The 17,342-nt window shown below is 39.3% G+C and overlaps 1 protein-coding gene across 1 annotated transcript; it reads left to right on the plus strand.

The window, feature by feature from the left end:
- Positions 1-6,137: 6,137 nt before the first annotated feature.
- On the plus strand, positions 6,138-16,111 carry TNFRSF1B (tumor necrosis factor receptor superfamily, member 1B). Its single transcript, XM_009325290.1, has 11 exons — positions 6,138-6,161; positions 6,574-6,676; positions 8,856-8,984; positions 10,136-10,285; positions 11,180-11,273; positions 11,358-11,551; positions 12,327-12,401; positions 13,379-13,416; positions 13,661-13,665; positions 13,872-14,098; positions 14,667-16,111. The coding sequence occupies exons 1-11, from the start codon at positions 6,138-6,140 to the stop codon at positions 14,963-14,965; spliced, it is 1,338 nt and encodes a 445-aa protein (XP_009323565.1). The 3' UTR covers positions 14,966-16,111.
- Positions 16,112-17,342: the final 1,231 nt, after the last annotated feature.

A 17,342-nucleotide genomic window follows, 5' to 3' on the forward strand; every position in this document is an offset into this window, starting at 1 on the left:
TCGAGCGGCTTTTACGATGGTCACGGTTGCAAAGCGGGAGTGCACCTGGTGTCGTGCAAGGTGTAATGCAAGCGGGCATCGCTTTAGCGTTATGCTTGCAGAGGTGTAATGCAAGTGGACATCGTTTTACCGTTGTGCTTGCAGTCCCGTGAGTTATCCGTCTCTCTCTGCTTGCGCTGAACTCGGTGTGATTTCTACCGGAACCTCACATCCCAACTCTTAGACTTCTTAAAGCTCATCCTGCTCCTTTTGGCTGCGTCGTTGCTATTTCCTGGCTTCCCAAAGCAATGACTAATCGTTTTTCCTGGATTTTCATTGGAAATTGGTTGATTTTTTTTCAGGCTTGTTTGAGTATTTGCAGAAACTGTGAGTGCCCTGGCAAGTGCAGAGTGTAAATCTGTATGTATTTTACACCGTTGTTTAAACAGGAAGAGCTTGTTGTGTTCTGTTGGATCCCTGAAACTATTCCCTATTTACATAGAAAAGCCTTTCAATTTACATCTAAGACCTGATGTGATGCAGCTGCGACTGTTCTCTTTTCTGTCCAGCTGTACCACTACTTGGCAACGAATGCTTTTAACCGTTTAAATCAAAGAGCTTGCTGGGATCTACTTGACTTTGTGTGTATGCTGTACTGGTATATTGATAGCATTTTTCCATCTGATTTTAAAGTGTCCTGGATTATGAAAATAAATATGGAAATGCTGCTGAGATGTCCAGGTCGTTGCTTTTTCATGGGATGTGTTCATTATTTACATGTTTATTTAATCATAGTAATTTAGCCTTGATAAGATGAAGGTTCAGTGAAACTAGGTGAGGATGTCGGAATGTATATTGAACCTGGAATTACACGGTGGTCTTTTAAGGAGTACTGGGTGCTATAGTGGGTTGATAATATATTAATTTTTTTAACTGCTTCTCACTCATTTTGAATTCAGCCCTGGTTTGTAAGGTGATAGTATTTTGAACCTGATTCACTGAACACCTTGGAGTGGATAAGGTAGGGCAGGTAAAGAAGGGAGAGTCTCAGGATTGTAGCAGACCTTATCACCAAAATTTAAGTGTAAAGTTTTGTCATGCTCCTTGCTGAACAAAGGGCTCTGATTGAAAAAGGAATGAACTCTCCTCTCACCTTAAACATGACCTAAACACAATAATGGAAATCATGAAGGAAATTTTCAGCATTGCTTTTTGCATTGTGACGAACCAAAGAAAAGTGCATATATAAATTAGAAAAACAAAACCAGTAGTTTCAGACGTACCACATCTGCCATAGAGCTGGAAAAAACCTGCCTGTTATATCAAATTTAAAATGTGATCAGTTAAAGAAAACTTATTTTGGTTTTGAGGGAGAGAAACTGGCAAAGCAGTAGTTAACAAAGTTAGTAGAGTGACACTTTTTCTTGTTTTTTCTCATTCAGCTGAAATTACCTGAAAGATTCTGGCCTAAGTCCCTGTGTTATGCACAGGAACTGAACATAATTTTTGCCATTTTGAACAACTCAATCACCAGGTATTTTTAACAGAAACTTTCTCAATAGCCTCAAACCTAAGTAACTGTCCTTTGCAAAGCAGCGCAGTGTGCTCTGCAGTGTAGTTGCTGATGTGTGTAGAGACAGTCATCCTCTGGATGCTGCTGAGTGGTTGTAAGGGGAATGCTGCTGGTACCTGGAATGGAAGGTGTGTTGGTAACCACGCACATGCCCTGAACTGCAACAGGAGGAGCGTAAAGGAGATCTTGTGGAAAAATCCTGAAATAAAACTGAGCAGACTGCTCAGATGTCCCTGCTTTTTTATGGTCAGAGCTAGGAGGGCTGGGGGTGACGTGCAGCTTTGCTGTTGTACATATCCACACTAGTGGTCGTTGCATCAAAGTTCATGATAACTGAAAGTCTTAACAGAGCATTGCAAAAACCATCTGTGATACAAGCAACGCCATCCCAAGAAAATTATTTGTTTGAAAATAATAGCAAAATGCCAATTCTGGCATTTGGCCTAAATAGAAAAGAGTTATTCCCTCTGGCAGTGTTTTTGGCTGGTACACCTGGGGCATCTTGGGAAGGTTCTTCATCTGCCATCTTTACACTTAGGGCTCACATAGCTTCTCCTTTCCTGCTCTGCTCTCAATGTTAGGTTATCACTCTGTCTCCCTTAGGTGCATCTTCCAGGATGTCTCCACGTAAGGTCAAACCCAGTGTGGCCAGTCCTGACTTGCTGATCCTTTCTTGGGAACTTGCTCATCACCTGCCCTTCTCTGACAAGTGATGAGGATACAACCTGTCTTCCTGCCCCTCAGGCCTGCAATCTGTTATTCCTCTTGCTTTCATTCCTTGTTTGCCTGAGTATCTTCGCTTTCCACAGGGAAACTAGATTTTAAGGCTCATCAGCTTTGACAGTGCCTGTTACTGCAAGTGTCAGATCTCGATTGAGCGGATAATACCTTTTATTAGGGCCACCTTTGGGAAAACAGACCAACTTTTGGATATGCAAGCCTGAAGTTTTGAAGCAGAAGAGCTGGTATTCCTGAAAATGTGTATGTTTTTCCAAATACATACGTAATAAAATATACTGTGTCTTCCTACAAACTTTGACTTGCTTCTATAATTTTTGCATGTTGTGAAGAGCTTCCATATTCTATGCAGCCTCCTGCCATCTCATTCTGGGAGAATGTTTTCATATCATGGTGGCGAGCGGCAATGAAGTAGAACCCCTGACATTAAGCAAAAAGATACTGTTTTCTCAGGGAGGGGGAACGTGGAGTTGTAAATCTGTTTGTGGCTATGCAAGGACTCCTGCTTTACAGAAGTGAAGTACCATCTAGGATGGGAGAATAATTCACATAACGGACCCGTAATCTTAGAGAGATATTTGCAGGAAAGCAGCTTTAAAAGAAGCTTTATAGTTTGAGTATAGTTGGTACAGCCTGATACAACTCCAGCTGATTTTGGTGAGACTTGCTGTTATCCGATAACTAATCTTCAACAGAATTATTTTTTGTAAATGACCAGTTTAAATATTTTAAACAGAATTCTGTTTTTTCCTGTCTTCAGCAGGTTTGGTAGCTCAGCAAACATTATCACTTTACCTCAGGTCTTTTCCATAGCAACAGATTTTTACGTCAGAGCCCTTGGTGACTTCATTGTGGTTTCACATGCATAAAGAACATTATACGCCAGATGTAGTTCCTGTTCAGTTTGAAGGCAACTGTATGAAGTTTGAAGAAGGCAACTGTATGAAAAGGAAGCAAATAAAAATGTAGACGTGTGAGTTAGGATTAAAATATATGCTTAAATATCTTTGTTTAAATGACCTCCTTGAGTGAAAATGCATGTTATGTGAATGGATTAATATATATATATATTCATCCATTATATTAGCATGTTTTATTTCTATTATTGAAGATACTTAAATTTAATTACACATAAAGTCCAAGACTACAGAACCAAGCTGTAAGCAGGAATTAAAGGAAATTATGTTCATTGTAATTAATATTCAGCACATAGGGAATGCATTACATTGTGACATGCTGTGAGTAGTTAAGACCTGGACTTCCTCACTAATAGGTAGGGCCAAGCCGGTGCATTGGATCAAGCCCTTCTAATTCTGAAGAAGTCTGAATCCAAATCTTGTTTTGTAGTTCACGACGCGGGCTCAGCTCTGGTACAGACGTTAGGGTCTCAGTTGTGGTTGGCCTCTGTACAACTGTGTGGGAGGGGGCAGCCCGCAGGCCCTTTCCCTTCTAGTGCTGCTCCACACAGCACAGATAGAGCTGCAGGCCTGAAAATCATGAGATACAGACATGTTCTCTGCTAGTTTTATCTTGGGTAAGATATAGAGAAGGGTAGGATATAGAGAGTCTTGGAAACAATTGTGCTTGTGGATACGTATTTAGAAGAGTCTATACTAACCTCTCAGTTGGTATGGAGGCTGTTGTTAGCCCACTCCTCTCCCGTGACAAATTAGGCCACCTATCTACTGTATGTCTGTGGTGCAGATGGGAAAATGATTCAGACAATGCAGGGACTCTGGAGAGAGAGTCTTGAGCATTGACTTTTTGTATGTAACTTCTTAGTTATTGCTTAATACAAAGGCATTGCAAAAATCTCCCTAGTGAGTTGTGTAGTCAAAGGCAAGCATAGTTTACCCATTTCTATGCCAAAATAGATTGCTTAATTTGATTGATGTGCATAGAACTAGACTAAATTTCATGTTTAATAATGTTCGTCCCTCTGCTGCTAGATAGATGAGGCATTTTACTTCTACTTGTACCTGTCAAATTAAATGAAGTCTTGCAAAGTCTTCATTTTGTCCATAGAAGTATCTTAAAAGTCTGCTGCCATTAGACACTACTACCTAATGTGAGAAGTTCTAAGGCTATAACGCAAAAGATGCAGCATCAGGTTACTTTCCCTTCACGCAATCTGCTTGCAGAACATTGAATCACAGTAAAAACAGAAGACAAAATAAGGACTTATGAGAGCTACAAACACTAACAAAATGTAAAGATTGTGGAATAGAATCTGGCCGCTACTTATCAGTCTTTCAGCCCAAAGTAGCCAATGGATCTGGATGCCAGAGGGATTTGTTTTGGGCAGCAAATATTGTACTGCCCAACTCAGGCCTTAAAATTGGTGAGTTGGATAGAAAAAGTGGGATCGTCTTTTAGCCAAGAAATCCAGGAGAGTTTTATACCTAGTAAAAGGCCTACACTTCCTCTGACATAGTAGGAGATTTGATTGCTGGCCTTGACAGCTTTGATTAAACTAGTTTACATTGGAAGTAACTACTAAAATTAATGGCATCCTTCCAGTGCAAACAAAGCTGAGCTCATGTGTGTATATAAATTGTATCTAAGTGAGTTACAAGTCCCTTTTAGTTTCCCATAATGTTCTTTGAGGACAGTTGGCAAGAAATTGTCAATTGTATGTCATTGAGAGCCACAGCTCATCAGATAAAATTTCAGGGAGATTGTATCAGACAGCAGACATATCCTTTCAAGCACAGCTTAAGAGAAATAAATGTGAACCCATCAACCAACCGGTTTTCCTGTGTCTTTAACTCGCAGGGCAGTATTTACAACAGGCAACACAGAGGATGAGATAAGATATACGTCTAGATAAGAGGTAAAATTTTTCAACAAGCTGCGTAAGAAAATGTTGGGTTCCCTTTAAGTAATTGTTGAGAGTGGGAAGTGTTAGTCTACTTTGTCAGTAATGTGAAGACACAATAGATAATCAACGTGTTTTTTCAGTAAGGAGGAAGGATATTTTCATTACCGGCTTCCAAAGAGCTTGTTCCTGTTTTGATTTCTCTTTTTAATAACACTTTTAAAGTACTTCTCTAAATGTGTGTAGATTATACATGGAGCAATCTCTTCAGACTGGAGAAAACTGAGCAGTGTCACATACTTTTTGAACAGCATCTTTCTGATCTAGCAGGAAACTCCTACGCTTGTGCTACCTAACATTAGCCTTTTTCTTTTGAGTGAGTATATTTTTCCCTTTGAAAACAGATGTCAGGTCCTCAAATATTTTGACGCTTGTTCATTGAAGTCACTGAGCTGTGTTGATTGGTAAGAGCTGAAAATTAGGTACACTGTACTTCATGACCGTTTCTTATGCATTTGACCTGCCATATGAGGTAGGTTTTTTATTTTTATTTAAGTCTTGTAGCCGATTGCTCCTTTTCAGAAGAAGCAGTGCAGTTTTTGGAGACATTGTTTTCAAAACATCAAGGCCTTTCTCATTAAGAAAGGAATCACAAAGTATCTGGAATAATAAAAGCCTTTTTTCTTTCCCTTTGGTGAAACAGTTCTAATAGCACAGGTTTTTTGACTGAAGGGATGGGTTATCTTGCCTGGATATTGTATGGGTGTAAGTGAGGGCATAATGAACATAAGCACAATAGAGAATTGAACTTAGTGAACTTTGCACCCACTGATGAAAACGGAAAGATTCCTTCAAGCGCTGCAGCAGTGCTAGACCCGCAGCTCCCTCTTCCACCGGCTCAGGAGGCCTGAGGGAATTCATAAGTAGCAAAATCAATCTTCTAGTTTTCAGATAGGGCTCTAAATGTGTATAGGGAGTAGACCTACTAGGTACGAAGGTATCATTTTTAACATAGCCACTTTGCGGAAAATGCTTCTCCCCACAAACCCACAGGTAAGAATTCAGGTTTCGCTGGCGTTTTGTAAAAGGTTGTTTGAATCACGGCAACTGAGAACAGGTACTTAGCCCTTTGGTTTAGGGGATGCAGTAGCGACCAGGTGTGATGCTAATCCCATGGTTCCATTGCATTCTTTTGAACATAAAACCTGGAGAAATCACTTTGTTCATTGTGACAGATCTTTGAAAAGCAGAGGAACCTCTAAATGGTCTCATGTAACTTATAAGCTGTGCATTCTCCTTCAACTTCTTGGCATCTGCTGCTTTCTGTTTCATCAGGCCTACATCAGTGTCTTGGAAAGGAAGGTGGTTATAATGGCACTGATCTTTAAGTGTTTGTTTCTTTTGAATCTCTACTCTAGGGTCAGAGTGGACTTGTGACTCATGATTTTCCTTTAATTTCTCCTAGGAATATTCATTGCCTTATACACCACAGTATGCACAATGCAAAGATCCCAGCACTCAATTCTATGAAGAAGAACTTAATAAATGTTGCAGCCAGTGCCCTCCAGGTAGGCTATAATTCAAACTATTACTTTACACAGCCAAATTCAGTCAATTTTCAGATGAGCATAGTACATTTTGATTACTTATACATCTTAAGAGCATCGAATTTTTGCTGTTGTCTACCTGGAAGACAATAAAATGCTGTGACTGTAAAAATATCTGCAAAAGCAGCACACTGTTCATCAGAATTGGAATTCTGTTACAAGGCTAACCTGGCTGGGGCTTATCAGGAGGTAGGCTGCTGAGCTCTTGTAAGCACAGCTTTGTGCTGAGCTCTTGAAGGAACAGCTTTGCATGGTGTTTTGATTAAAGTATTTTTAAGTCAACATTTGGGGGAGGGAGCAACAGCTCACTAAGGGAATTACAAAAATTAGACAACACGTGTCAGACCCAAGCCCACTAATAACAAATATATTGTAAAACAGGGCATGAGGTAGAGCTTAGTTTCTGTACTTTGATAATATCACTTATATAAGGAGCTTTCCATCGGGCAGGTTAATCTATAATTGCTCATTAAGGGAGTTTTGTTGTCTTTTACTGTAAATCAGACACTTGCAGACCACTATCAGAGTCTGGGTACAAGACTACAGAAACTGTCTGCTTTGAGGTGTCATGTCTTACATTCCAGTGAGAATTATTAGTAATCTTTTGTTAGCAAAAGTTGTTGACTGCAGAAAGGTGGGTGTGTGGGTTTGGGGTTTTTTTGGGGGGTAGTAATGCCGTTTGGGTATTTTAATAATAGAATTTTTGCAATAAGTTGTCATTACATTATTACATTACACAGCAAAAAACTGCCTATTTGTCTCATTACATGCTGAGCAAACAAAATTTGCCTCCATAAATGCTGAGTTCCTGTCAGAGAGATACAGAAGTTGAAGCAGGAAATCAGTATATGCTGAAGCAGCCACAGTTGCCTGAATTAACCGAAAATGTCTAGATAGATCTGTCAAGCTTCCTTTGTTAAAAACACAACAGATGAAAGATGATAACTCATAGGTAAAACCTTTTTCTGTTGTGGTATGTACTGTTCAGTCTATTTCTCCTGAATTTTAATTTTTCAGAATAACAAACTGTGGGCAAGAAGTTGTAAGAAGTCTAAAATCTTTATTTTTGTTATTATGAATTTGAATTTTTTTTACTGTAATTTATGAAAAATTGAAGCCTAAATCATTAGCAGGATGTGGGAGGCAGAATTTTAAGGTTCAAGTAAGTACATGGAAAAACAAAGTCTTTGGAAATAATTTCTATGGCTCACCTCCAGGGCCCCTTTCAGAGAACAGAGATTCTCCAAGCAGCTCCCAAGGCTTTCTCAGTGTTACTCCTGCTTTCTGAGTATGTTTTCCAGGATATTTCTGTACAGGATATGAGACATTGACTTTTATCTTCTTCCTCCTTTCAAGCAAGGGGGAAATGGCAACTGAGGTGTTTTCCTTTCTCCCAAATGGGTATGTTTGAGCTCATATTTACTTATTCCCACCACTGCACGGTACTCTGTTGTTGGTGAGAAGCACTGGAGAAACTGCCTTTGATAGCTTTTGATTTTGTCTGGAACGCCAGTAGCTTCAGAAACTCATTGCTTTGATCTGTTAGGGCTGGCTGACGATGTTAGGGCTGGCAGAAGAGGTGAAGGAAAAAGAGTGAGCTCACGTCCCATCAGTAGTGAGAAGTGGTGAAGTTCTAATTCAGGTCTGTTTGTGGTAATACTTTATTATGCTTTCTTCACTTGCTGCTTGTAAAGGCAGCAAGGGCCTCACCCAGACACAACATTCTAGCACGTGCCTGACTTTCAGCATGAAACACCATCCTGTGTTTCACCACAAAACGCAGCTTCTGTGAGGATAAAAAATTTGTTTTATGTACTGTGGTAGTTGCATCTAAGTATATGCTGAGGGGTTGTGTTCAGGAGTGAGGCTGCCTTGTTTTGAATATGGCTGGAATTCACTGAACTGAATGTAGGAAAAGGGGTCAAACACGAATAACGTGCAAGAAATCAGAGTTTCCCTGTATATACGTGCAGTCCTCCTTTAAAACAATACTTGGTTGGTATACGTTACCAATCTGATAGTGGCAGTGAAGGGAAAGGGTTTCTACAACTAAGAATGAAACTTACTGTAAACAATTCCTAGTGATCTTTTCCAATGAGATGCTTTCTCTGTTTTGGTTTGGTTTGGTTTTTTTTAATAGGTCAATATAAGACTGAGAGCTGCAGTCACAGGGTGGACACAAAGTGCAGTCCCTGTAGAGCTAACACGTATACAGCAATCTGGAATCGGTCTCCTCAGTGCTTTGCCTGCTCACCACCCTGCAGGAAAGGTAGGCTTGAATTATTAAAGCGGCATTTGTGACTTTAGCAGCCTGCTCAAAGAGTGGGCTTGGTTTAACCTAGTGTTTTCTCCTAAGAAAACTAGGAGGTTTTGTCTGTCACTTGTATAGTCCCATTCTCATGCTTTTGGTACTCATAAGATTTGGGGAAAAGAATCAGGGAAAAGTCTTGCAGGGGGCCCTGCCCCTTTTTCTTTCTAAGTCCTAAAAATGTGACACCAATCTTACATTCTTGGAAACTAAGGCACTGCATCACTAAAATAGGTACAAATGTCATCAGTAGAGTAACTTCCTGCTTATACTCTCCAGCCAAGGGAGCTTAAGACCTGAGTTGCGCAGGGGTAAATGGGTAATTACATTTCCAGCATCCAGTCATTCCTCGGTTTGTCTGCTGAACTGACAACAGCAAGCACCAGTTGTGATATTCCTATATTGTTTTTATTTCTTTTGCAAAGCAGCAGAGTCAGTGAGAGCGTGCTGGTTCACTTCATTAAAGCAGCTTAACAGTATATAAAGTGGTACACTGTACCAACATCTGTACGTTTGTTAATGCATGTGATCTATTAGACCAATTCAGTCATGCTGTTGCCCATCATTTCTAATGGAAACTGGTGTAGAAAATTATCTACTTGACTCACTGGCAATTAAGTTTTAACGATACTGTCTAAGTTGTTCAAAGGACCTTTCGTCTCATCTAAATAGACAAACCTACGAAGCTGGTTAGTTACAGTATGAAAGTGTCTGCAGTAAGGTCTCCAATCACTTTAAATACAGTTGCATGATCTGCATAGACTACAAATCTTAGTGTGGCCCCCAGATACTGCAGTGCTGAGCACAGGTAACACAAATGTGCATATTTATGGTTATGATACAATACGATGCAACTGCAGGTACAGAGTTTCAAGTGTGAATTCTACAGATGCAAATTTCTCCTTTCCTAGAGAGAAAGAGGAAGCTCTTCTGAAAATGTAGATGTTGGGGCATATAACATATTTGTTTTATAATGCTATACTAGCCAGAAGCTGCAAAATTGTCTTCAGTTTGTGGTATGTGAACATCACCTCATATTCACTTGAAACATTGCAGGCTATGATTTTAAATGTTGCTAATGACATCTTGCTTTATTCTTGTTTTAAAAACAGGATTTGTGCAGAATCAAACATGCACTAAGTCACAGGACAGAATCTGTAGCTGCCCACCCAATGAGTACTGCATTTCGAAAATATACGAGTACTGCAAAATATGTAAAGTGCATAAAAAATGTGGAAAAGGTTACCGTGTTTCCAGAAAAGGTAATTTAATTCTGAACACTCTACACACAAAATAGTTTTACTGTATGAAGAGGGTTATTTTTTGCGTTAATAGTCCATAAATATTTCTGAATCTGCCTCCAACTCAGTAAATTACAGGAATATTGTCTTTTAATTCCCTGCAGTTATGCATTCTTTTTAGTGCAAGCATTATCTTAGCAAGTAGGCAGTAACTAGAGCAACAGTATTCTCAAGAGGCATATCCAAAGGGACAACATGTCGCAATCTATTACTACCATATATCATAAAGTTCCCCAATCCAACTTAACCTTCCTTTGTTTTGCTCTGCCGTGTGATTTCTTCCATACAAGTGACTCAGATTCAAGACCACTTAATTCCCGCTTAAATCCTTGAAACAGGGCTTCAGGATGAATTTTGGTTACAGTAAGTAATGATGACTCTATGCTGTCCTGAAGAATTAATCTGTCTTTATTAGACGTTGAAAGTCACCACTCTGACAATGTAGCTGTCTCAAGATGATAATGATAAATAATATTCAAAGAGATGGAACACTGAATATTTTTAAGAAATTAAGAATCATTTGAAAAGGTACAGAACTCCAACAGAATGGAATAGGTGGTCAGCCTGTCAGGGATGAGTGAAAAAGCTCAGCTCTGCCTGCAGTACCATGTTTTAACCTTTTGGTGGGGTTTTTACAGTATTTGAAAAAGACTATCAAGGGCACCAAACTAACAGCTGATGAATCTTTGATTTGTGTTTGGGTTGGGTGTTTCAAATTAATCTCTTCCGTGACAGTTAAAGACTGTATTTTGTGTACTGCCTCTGTATCACTTCCAGGATCTGTACCGCAGACCTTGATTATTCATTCTTGTTTCTCACTAGATGACTAACTGGAGTTTTTCTATTTGTTTAAAGGGACAGATAGCGCAGATACAGAATGTAAACCTTGTCCTCCTGGCACTTTTTCACATGAGGAATCTTATGATACCAGCTGTATACCACATACAGTGTAAGCCAGTGTTCCTGTCTAATAGCAACCTTAACTGTGCACAGGGTTGCTTTCTTTCCTAACTTCTCTTTTTGTTTCTTGCAGTTGTAAATCAGTGGCTATTCCTGGTAACAGCATAAACGACACTGTTTGCAGTGACTCAGGAACAGCAGCTGCCACAGTTCTACCTCATACGATTTTGAACCTGCTCCTGACCCAAAGCTCGGCTTCCAACAAACCTGAAATAATAACTCGACCTGTCATTTTAAACTCTGTGCCTGACATGTCTTACATCATTGGTGAGCTGTTAACTAATTTAAAGTCATTTTTGTCTGGCTAGGAAGCAAGTTTATATTTAGTTTTCAGTTTCTTTCCAAGACCAATTACCTGTACCCAAGCAGAACTGCAGAACAGCTGAATTAATTCAATATGACACTGCTTATAGTGAGTTGCATAATGTTTACCTATGCATCTGCACTACCCTAGTGCATTCTACAGTCCTTGTAATTCTGGAAGTATTTCTAAAAATCCCAAAACTAGATTATACAAGGCATTTCCTGAGAATTGCTACTATGAAGGAGGTGGTGGAAAAGGTTGTATCTTAGATTCTGAACTGAGGCAAACTTGACTTCATAAACCTTCTGGTGAGGGGTCTTTGGAGACTTCTGGCAGCCTTTCCTGAAATGGGAAGTCCTTATACCATTGACAAGTGTAGATGTATTCTCTCCTGTTCACAACCTGTCCAGAAGGCATATATGTTTAGGAGCATTCTGGACTGCCTGGCCTTGTATCTAACAAACTGTTCCTAGCCTAGAGAGATGTCTTTTGTGACTGAGGCCTAAAGTCTGTCCTTGCTTTTCAGGACAGGAAAACTCAATTTTATGAAGTGGTGGAGACTGAAATGAGACCTTGGTATCTGACAATAGAGACATCAAATGTGAATGTCAGACACACCCGATACTTGTAAATTTAACTTCTGTAGCCATGGACACAAACTACAAAACTACCTCTTTCTAATTAGATCCTTTGTCAGATCAACCTGCTAAATAATTTATCTTTTTAATTTATTTTCAGCATCAGTAGCAGGACCATTGTTATTTGTCCTGATAATCGCTATTTTGGGGTATTGCTTAGTCTCCAAAAAAAAAGGTAAGATTCATGAAGTGAAAACAAGCAGATCTATAAATATTAGGAAGAGTGTCACCTCATTTCCTACTAATTTGAGCCTAGTGGTTGACTGACATTAGTGTCTTAGAAGATGCTAGCTCTCTTTGAAGCTTTTCTCATGGCTGGACATGGATGAAGTATCACTAGCGTGTAGATTCTTTGGTGTCTAATAATGTATGAGTTTATTTTTTTTTTCAAGGGGACAAGGTGATGATTTACAGGTTTCTGCCTCACTAGCTGGCAACCTATAGCTTCATGAAACCCTGAGGAGCTTTTGACACCATTCCTCTGTTACATGGGGGTGAAAATGGCCAAAGGGTTCAAAGGTCAACAGAAGAGAGACTAAGAGAAAACTCACGCAAATCAGCTTGATCACATAAGCTTTGGGGCTACAGAAAAATAGAATTAAAAAAATACTCCAGGAATACCATATGTATTTAGAGTAAAAGTATCTTTATTAAATCACATGGGGTGAAATTAATCTCAATACGGGGATACAGTGAGGCAAATGTCCCGTTCAAATCTCTCATTTCTCAGATTTTAGATAATTGTCTAAACATACAACATCCCAGTGGAGCTGGACAACTGTACAACAGTTTTGCTGCGACTGGAGCTTGTAAAATATTTTGTACTTCATCATTTAAATATTAGACACTATGAAATGTTATCATTAAACAGTCACGACCATATTTTATTGTCATCAATACCTTTTCTCACTGACACTATACTAGAAAAACTATTAATTCATGCAGAGGATCCTCTTTGCTTGCTGGCTAAATTTAGTGTCACCTTACAAAATTAATACAACATAGATTTCAACATTTTTAAACAGTGTGTAATAAGCGTACATTTGGAGCTTATTCCAGGAGCAGAGGATATCATTCAGACTAGTTAAGAGAGCAGCTTTTGCAACTGAAAACAAATTTAGGTGTTAATGAACCGTCTTTGCTCACTTGCAGCCCTTGTATATTCTCCACCGACTACAGAAGCAGATTCGGTGAGTGTCACTCCTTCCTTTCCACCTTTTCCATTTCTTTAAAAGTTACATAGAAATGATGCAGTCTTATCTAATTACACGTAGAAGAAAATGGCACAGCAGAAAGTCAGCTGGAGTGAGAATGGAGTGGTTTGGTCCCCAAGCTAGAGTGTAAGATGTACCTTACATAACCTACATAATGTACCATCCTCCCTTTATATTAGCAGTAGAACACAGGTGTGGCTCAGAAGACCAGATTTTAGAGCCCTTGTTCCCTAGGGTAATCAGTGAAGTACTGTAGGTGCCTTCAGGAGACAGGTTCATTTTGTTGAACACCTAATAAGCTGGTATGAATTTTACTTAGTCATCAGTATGCAAATGGCAATTATCAGTGGTTTCTTTAGCTGCCTAAGTACCGACCAGTTCTTTGTTAGTGTTTTTTAAAAAGATTAATGTTTTGCATTTCTCTGCAAATGTAAACCTACAGAAAAACAGTGTGACAAAAAAGTAAGAAATACAGGATCGCAAAACTCCAGCAGTTCTGAACAGGAGGAACAGCGTCTCTTGGAAACTTCCGGGTCCAGCAGTAGCTCCCTGAGTAATCCAACTGGGTCTGCAAGAGTCAATGTAGTAACAAAGCAACGTTCAGCTGCAGAAGGTTGTAAGCTTCACAGCGGAGAAAGACACAACTCTGCGAGTTCAGGTAAGAATGTATCAGAATGATCCAGAACCTCTTGAAATTTGATTATCAATTATGAGTCTCTGTAGCAGAAGTTTAAATGGCAGGATAAAACATCAGACCCATGTTCAGCAGAGAGAGTAACTTTTGGAAAGAAAAAGTGATTGCTGTCAGCCTGAAAAAATAAAGAGAGTGCGCTCAATGGAGAAGAAGTTATTTGCAAATTAGGGGATCTGTGTGAAGGGAGGCACTTACCTGTCAGTGGGAGTAAGAGCCAAAGGGAGCAGTAAGAAAAGAACATTGTCAAAAGCATCTGAAATGGCAACAGATGGGTAGGGAGTTGGCTGTGATGCAGGGCTCTGTATTAATTTTTATGGCTTTTTTATTTCTGGGATGACATGTGGATTTTATGGTACCAAAAAACCCGTAAAACATTACAGAACCAACTCCACCAGCTTACCTAAATTAAGTGAAGAAAGAAGATACTTAGTGTTTATTTTAACTTTAGGTCAAAGAGCTGGATAAAGAATCCAATCATCCTCTTCTGGGTTTCATTCTTCCATGTTTAATGTATTTTCTGTTTATTTGACAGAACATTCCGGTAATGGAGGAACGCAGGTCAATGTGACTTGTATTGTTAAAGTCTGTAGTCCAGACTGCAGTTCCCAGTTCCCAGAACAGACTAGTTCAACTAGCATGGATTATGGAAACGCTCCCTATTATTCCCCAACAGGGGAAGAAATTCCCCTTTCCAAAGAAGAAAACCCCTTGAAAAAAGAAACTGAAATTCAGATCTCAGTGGAAAACGAGGACAATTTACTTCAAGACTTACTTCCAGAAGAAAAGAAGTTTCCTCTGGGTATTCAAGATGCGGGGATGAAAACCAGTTAAAGGAAATTACAGATTGTATACTGATTGACTGATAACATTAATCAAACAACCCCTTATCTTCTAAAATAAACATTATGTTAAATGTAGCATTCCTAGAGAGACTTGAAATTTCAGACAAATACAGACACTGATGCTTTTGAGGTTTTTCATCTCTTTTGTCAGCTTTGAGAGTTGAAAGATGATCTTTGCAGTTCAAAAAAATTTGAATGCTTTTTCTTTTAAACTGAACGGCCAACTCCTCCCTTTCTTCTGTGATACCTTAGAGAGACCTTTACCAGATTTGAAAAGGAACATTTTTCTAACTTTATGCCATTGATTTTTCTGCTGAGACTTCTTGTGATGACAGTGTGGGTTCAGGTATGCCACCTGTCAAGAACATGGCTGTGACCAGCACTTCTAAGAGACTGGAGTTAAATTATCATTCACTCAATGCTAATGAATTATCCATTTGATTTTAATTTTAAAGCTATTGCATTCAATTTCCTATCCCATATCCTCATGGACATACTTTCCCTCATCCTCCTGGATATTTCTTTTATTATTATAGTTTGCTTTCGCTCATTATTGGACCAAACTTCTCAAATCAACCTTAAGTAGATCAAGGAGTGAAATCTTTTACAGGAGCCTTTTTACTAGATTACAACCGTTATGTCTAAACAGTAGCATTTCATTAGCTGTACATAGTTCATTTCATTTTAGAAAAGAAAATCTAGATTAAATAGTTGTTATCTTGGAGTAGGAAGTAAGTTCCTTTTATTGACAGTTCTAAAGTTTGTCATCTTTGTGTCCTGGCTGATTTAAATACGGTTCCCTGTTTGATTCTGACCTAATTTTTGAGGTTGACCATAAACCCAAAATATTTTTCCCTACGTTCCAGTGAATATTAGAGAAGATCCATGCGAATATGTATGCCAGATAGCTCACATGCATTGACCTCAGGAAAAGGGCTATCTTTTGATGATTGCATAGCATAATCTGTAAAAAGTGGAATTGACTCAAACCTCAGAACCAGAAAATCCTGTTCTTCACTTCTTGCTTGACGCTGAAGATCCAACCACCTCTTACAGAAAATTAGTAGAGGTTCTCCTTGAATCAAGTGGGAGTCTTTTTGGTTTTGGAAGTCGATTTTTAGGATCCCATTTCCCATAATTATATTTTATGTATGTGACAACTGGCAATTGTGGTGTCTGTTTTTAACCAGAACTCGCAATGTGGTGTCTGAATTACATTTGAGTGAAGTCATACAGCAGGCATAACTTTTTTCTTTTATGCCATAAAAACATACCTTTGGACTACATGATCATTGTACTTCCCTTCCAGCTGAACTATTCCGTTCTACCTCAAGAGAAACTAAATGCGGTAGTTATTTCTGAGGCCTTAGACTGAAAAAGGATATTTTGCAATAGCATTTATTCTACAGCTACAGAAGAGATACATGTTTTAAAATACAAATTTTAAACTTCCACAAAAGCTATGAAGTTTACTAACATTATTTCTGGAACTGAGAACTGCCGAACAGGTCTTTACTTCTACTATGAAGAAACCTTTTACAACTGTATATTAAACTTGTACTTGAAAGTAATTTTCAGAAAAGACTTTGAAAATGGGCACACTGAAACTATTATAAAACTGAAGGATTTAGGCAAGAAAAGAACCTAATTTCATACAGCGCTTTGAACCTCTTGCACTGTGCCAAGTATTTTCATGTCTCGTCCGTCAGCTCCTGGTATTGGGAGAAGCAGCACTGAAGATTTTTGAAGACATTTTTAAAATGTTAAAAAGGAGGATCCCGTTACGACAGTTAATTTACTGGGTTTTCAAATTATGGAGCTGTGTGACAAGGAAAATCCAAGTTTTATATTGAAGTAGGAAACGTGCTTGCATTTGCTTATAAAAAGTAAAAAAAAAAGCCTGTATTTTCATAATTACGTGTATCTTCAAAATTCCTGACCTCTCCATTAAACAAAATTCTGATTTTTAGAACGGGTTCTTTCATTCCATAACTTAAGCTGCCTGTTTCCAAACAATTTTATTTCCTATCGTTACCACCCAAGTAAAAGAGGACAGATCCACTGCAGCCTGGGCACAGGCACTACGCTACAGAGGACTCCATCAACAAACACCGCTCTTTCACTTCAGCGTCGGTGAATCAAGGCATGATCTCGACCCCCAGCCTGGGCAAACGGACCTCTGACGCTCTGAAGAGCCGAAAGGCTTCGTTTACTGCACTTTACTCGACGCGAGAGCTGCCGTGAGGGGCAGCTCCTGAGGATCCCGGCCCCATAAACGCTTCGGGCCAGGGCTGGCGGGCGGGCCCCTGGCGTGCAGAGCCCGGCGGCCCGGCCGCTCTCCCTCTCGCTGGCGGGGCGTTCGCGTC

This window comes from Pygoscelis adeliae, unplaced genomic scaffold (genome assembly GCF_000699105.1).
Source record: "Pygoscelis adeliae isolate BGI_AS28 unplaced genomic scaffold, ASM69910v1 Scaffold36, whole genome shotgun sequence".
Lineage (NCBI taxonomy): Eukaryota > Metazoa > Chordata > Aves > Sphenisciformes > Spheniscidae > Pygoscelis > Pygoscelis adeliae.

Excerpts from the sequence above, each read along its gene's own strand:
- TNFRSF1B (XM_009325290.1), top strand. The coding sequence starts at position 6,138 with ATGCTTCTCCCCACAAACCCACAG. Across the intron at positions 6,162-6,573 it reads TTCTCCCCACAAACCCACAG|GAATATTCATTGCCTTATAC; the intron begins GTAAGAATTCAG and ends AATTTCTCCTAG. Across the intron at positions 10,286-11,179 it reads TTACCGTGTTTCCAGAAAAG|GGACAGATAGCGCAGATACA; the intron begins GTAATTTAATTC and ends ATTTGTTTAAAG.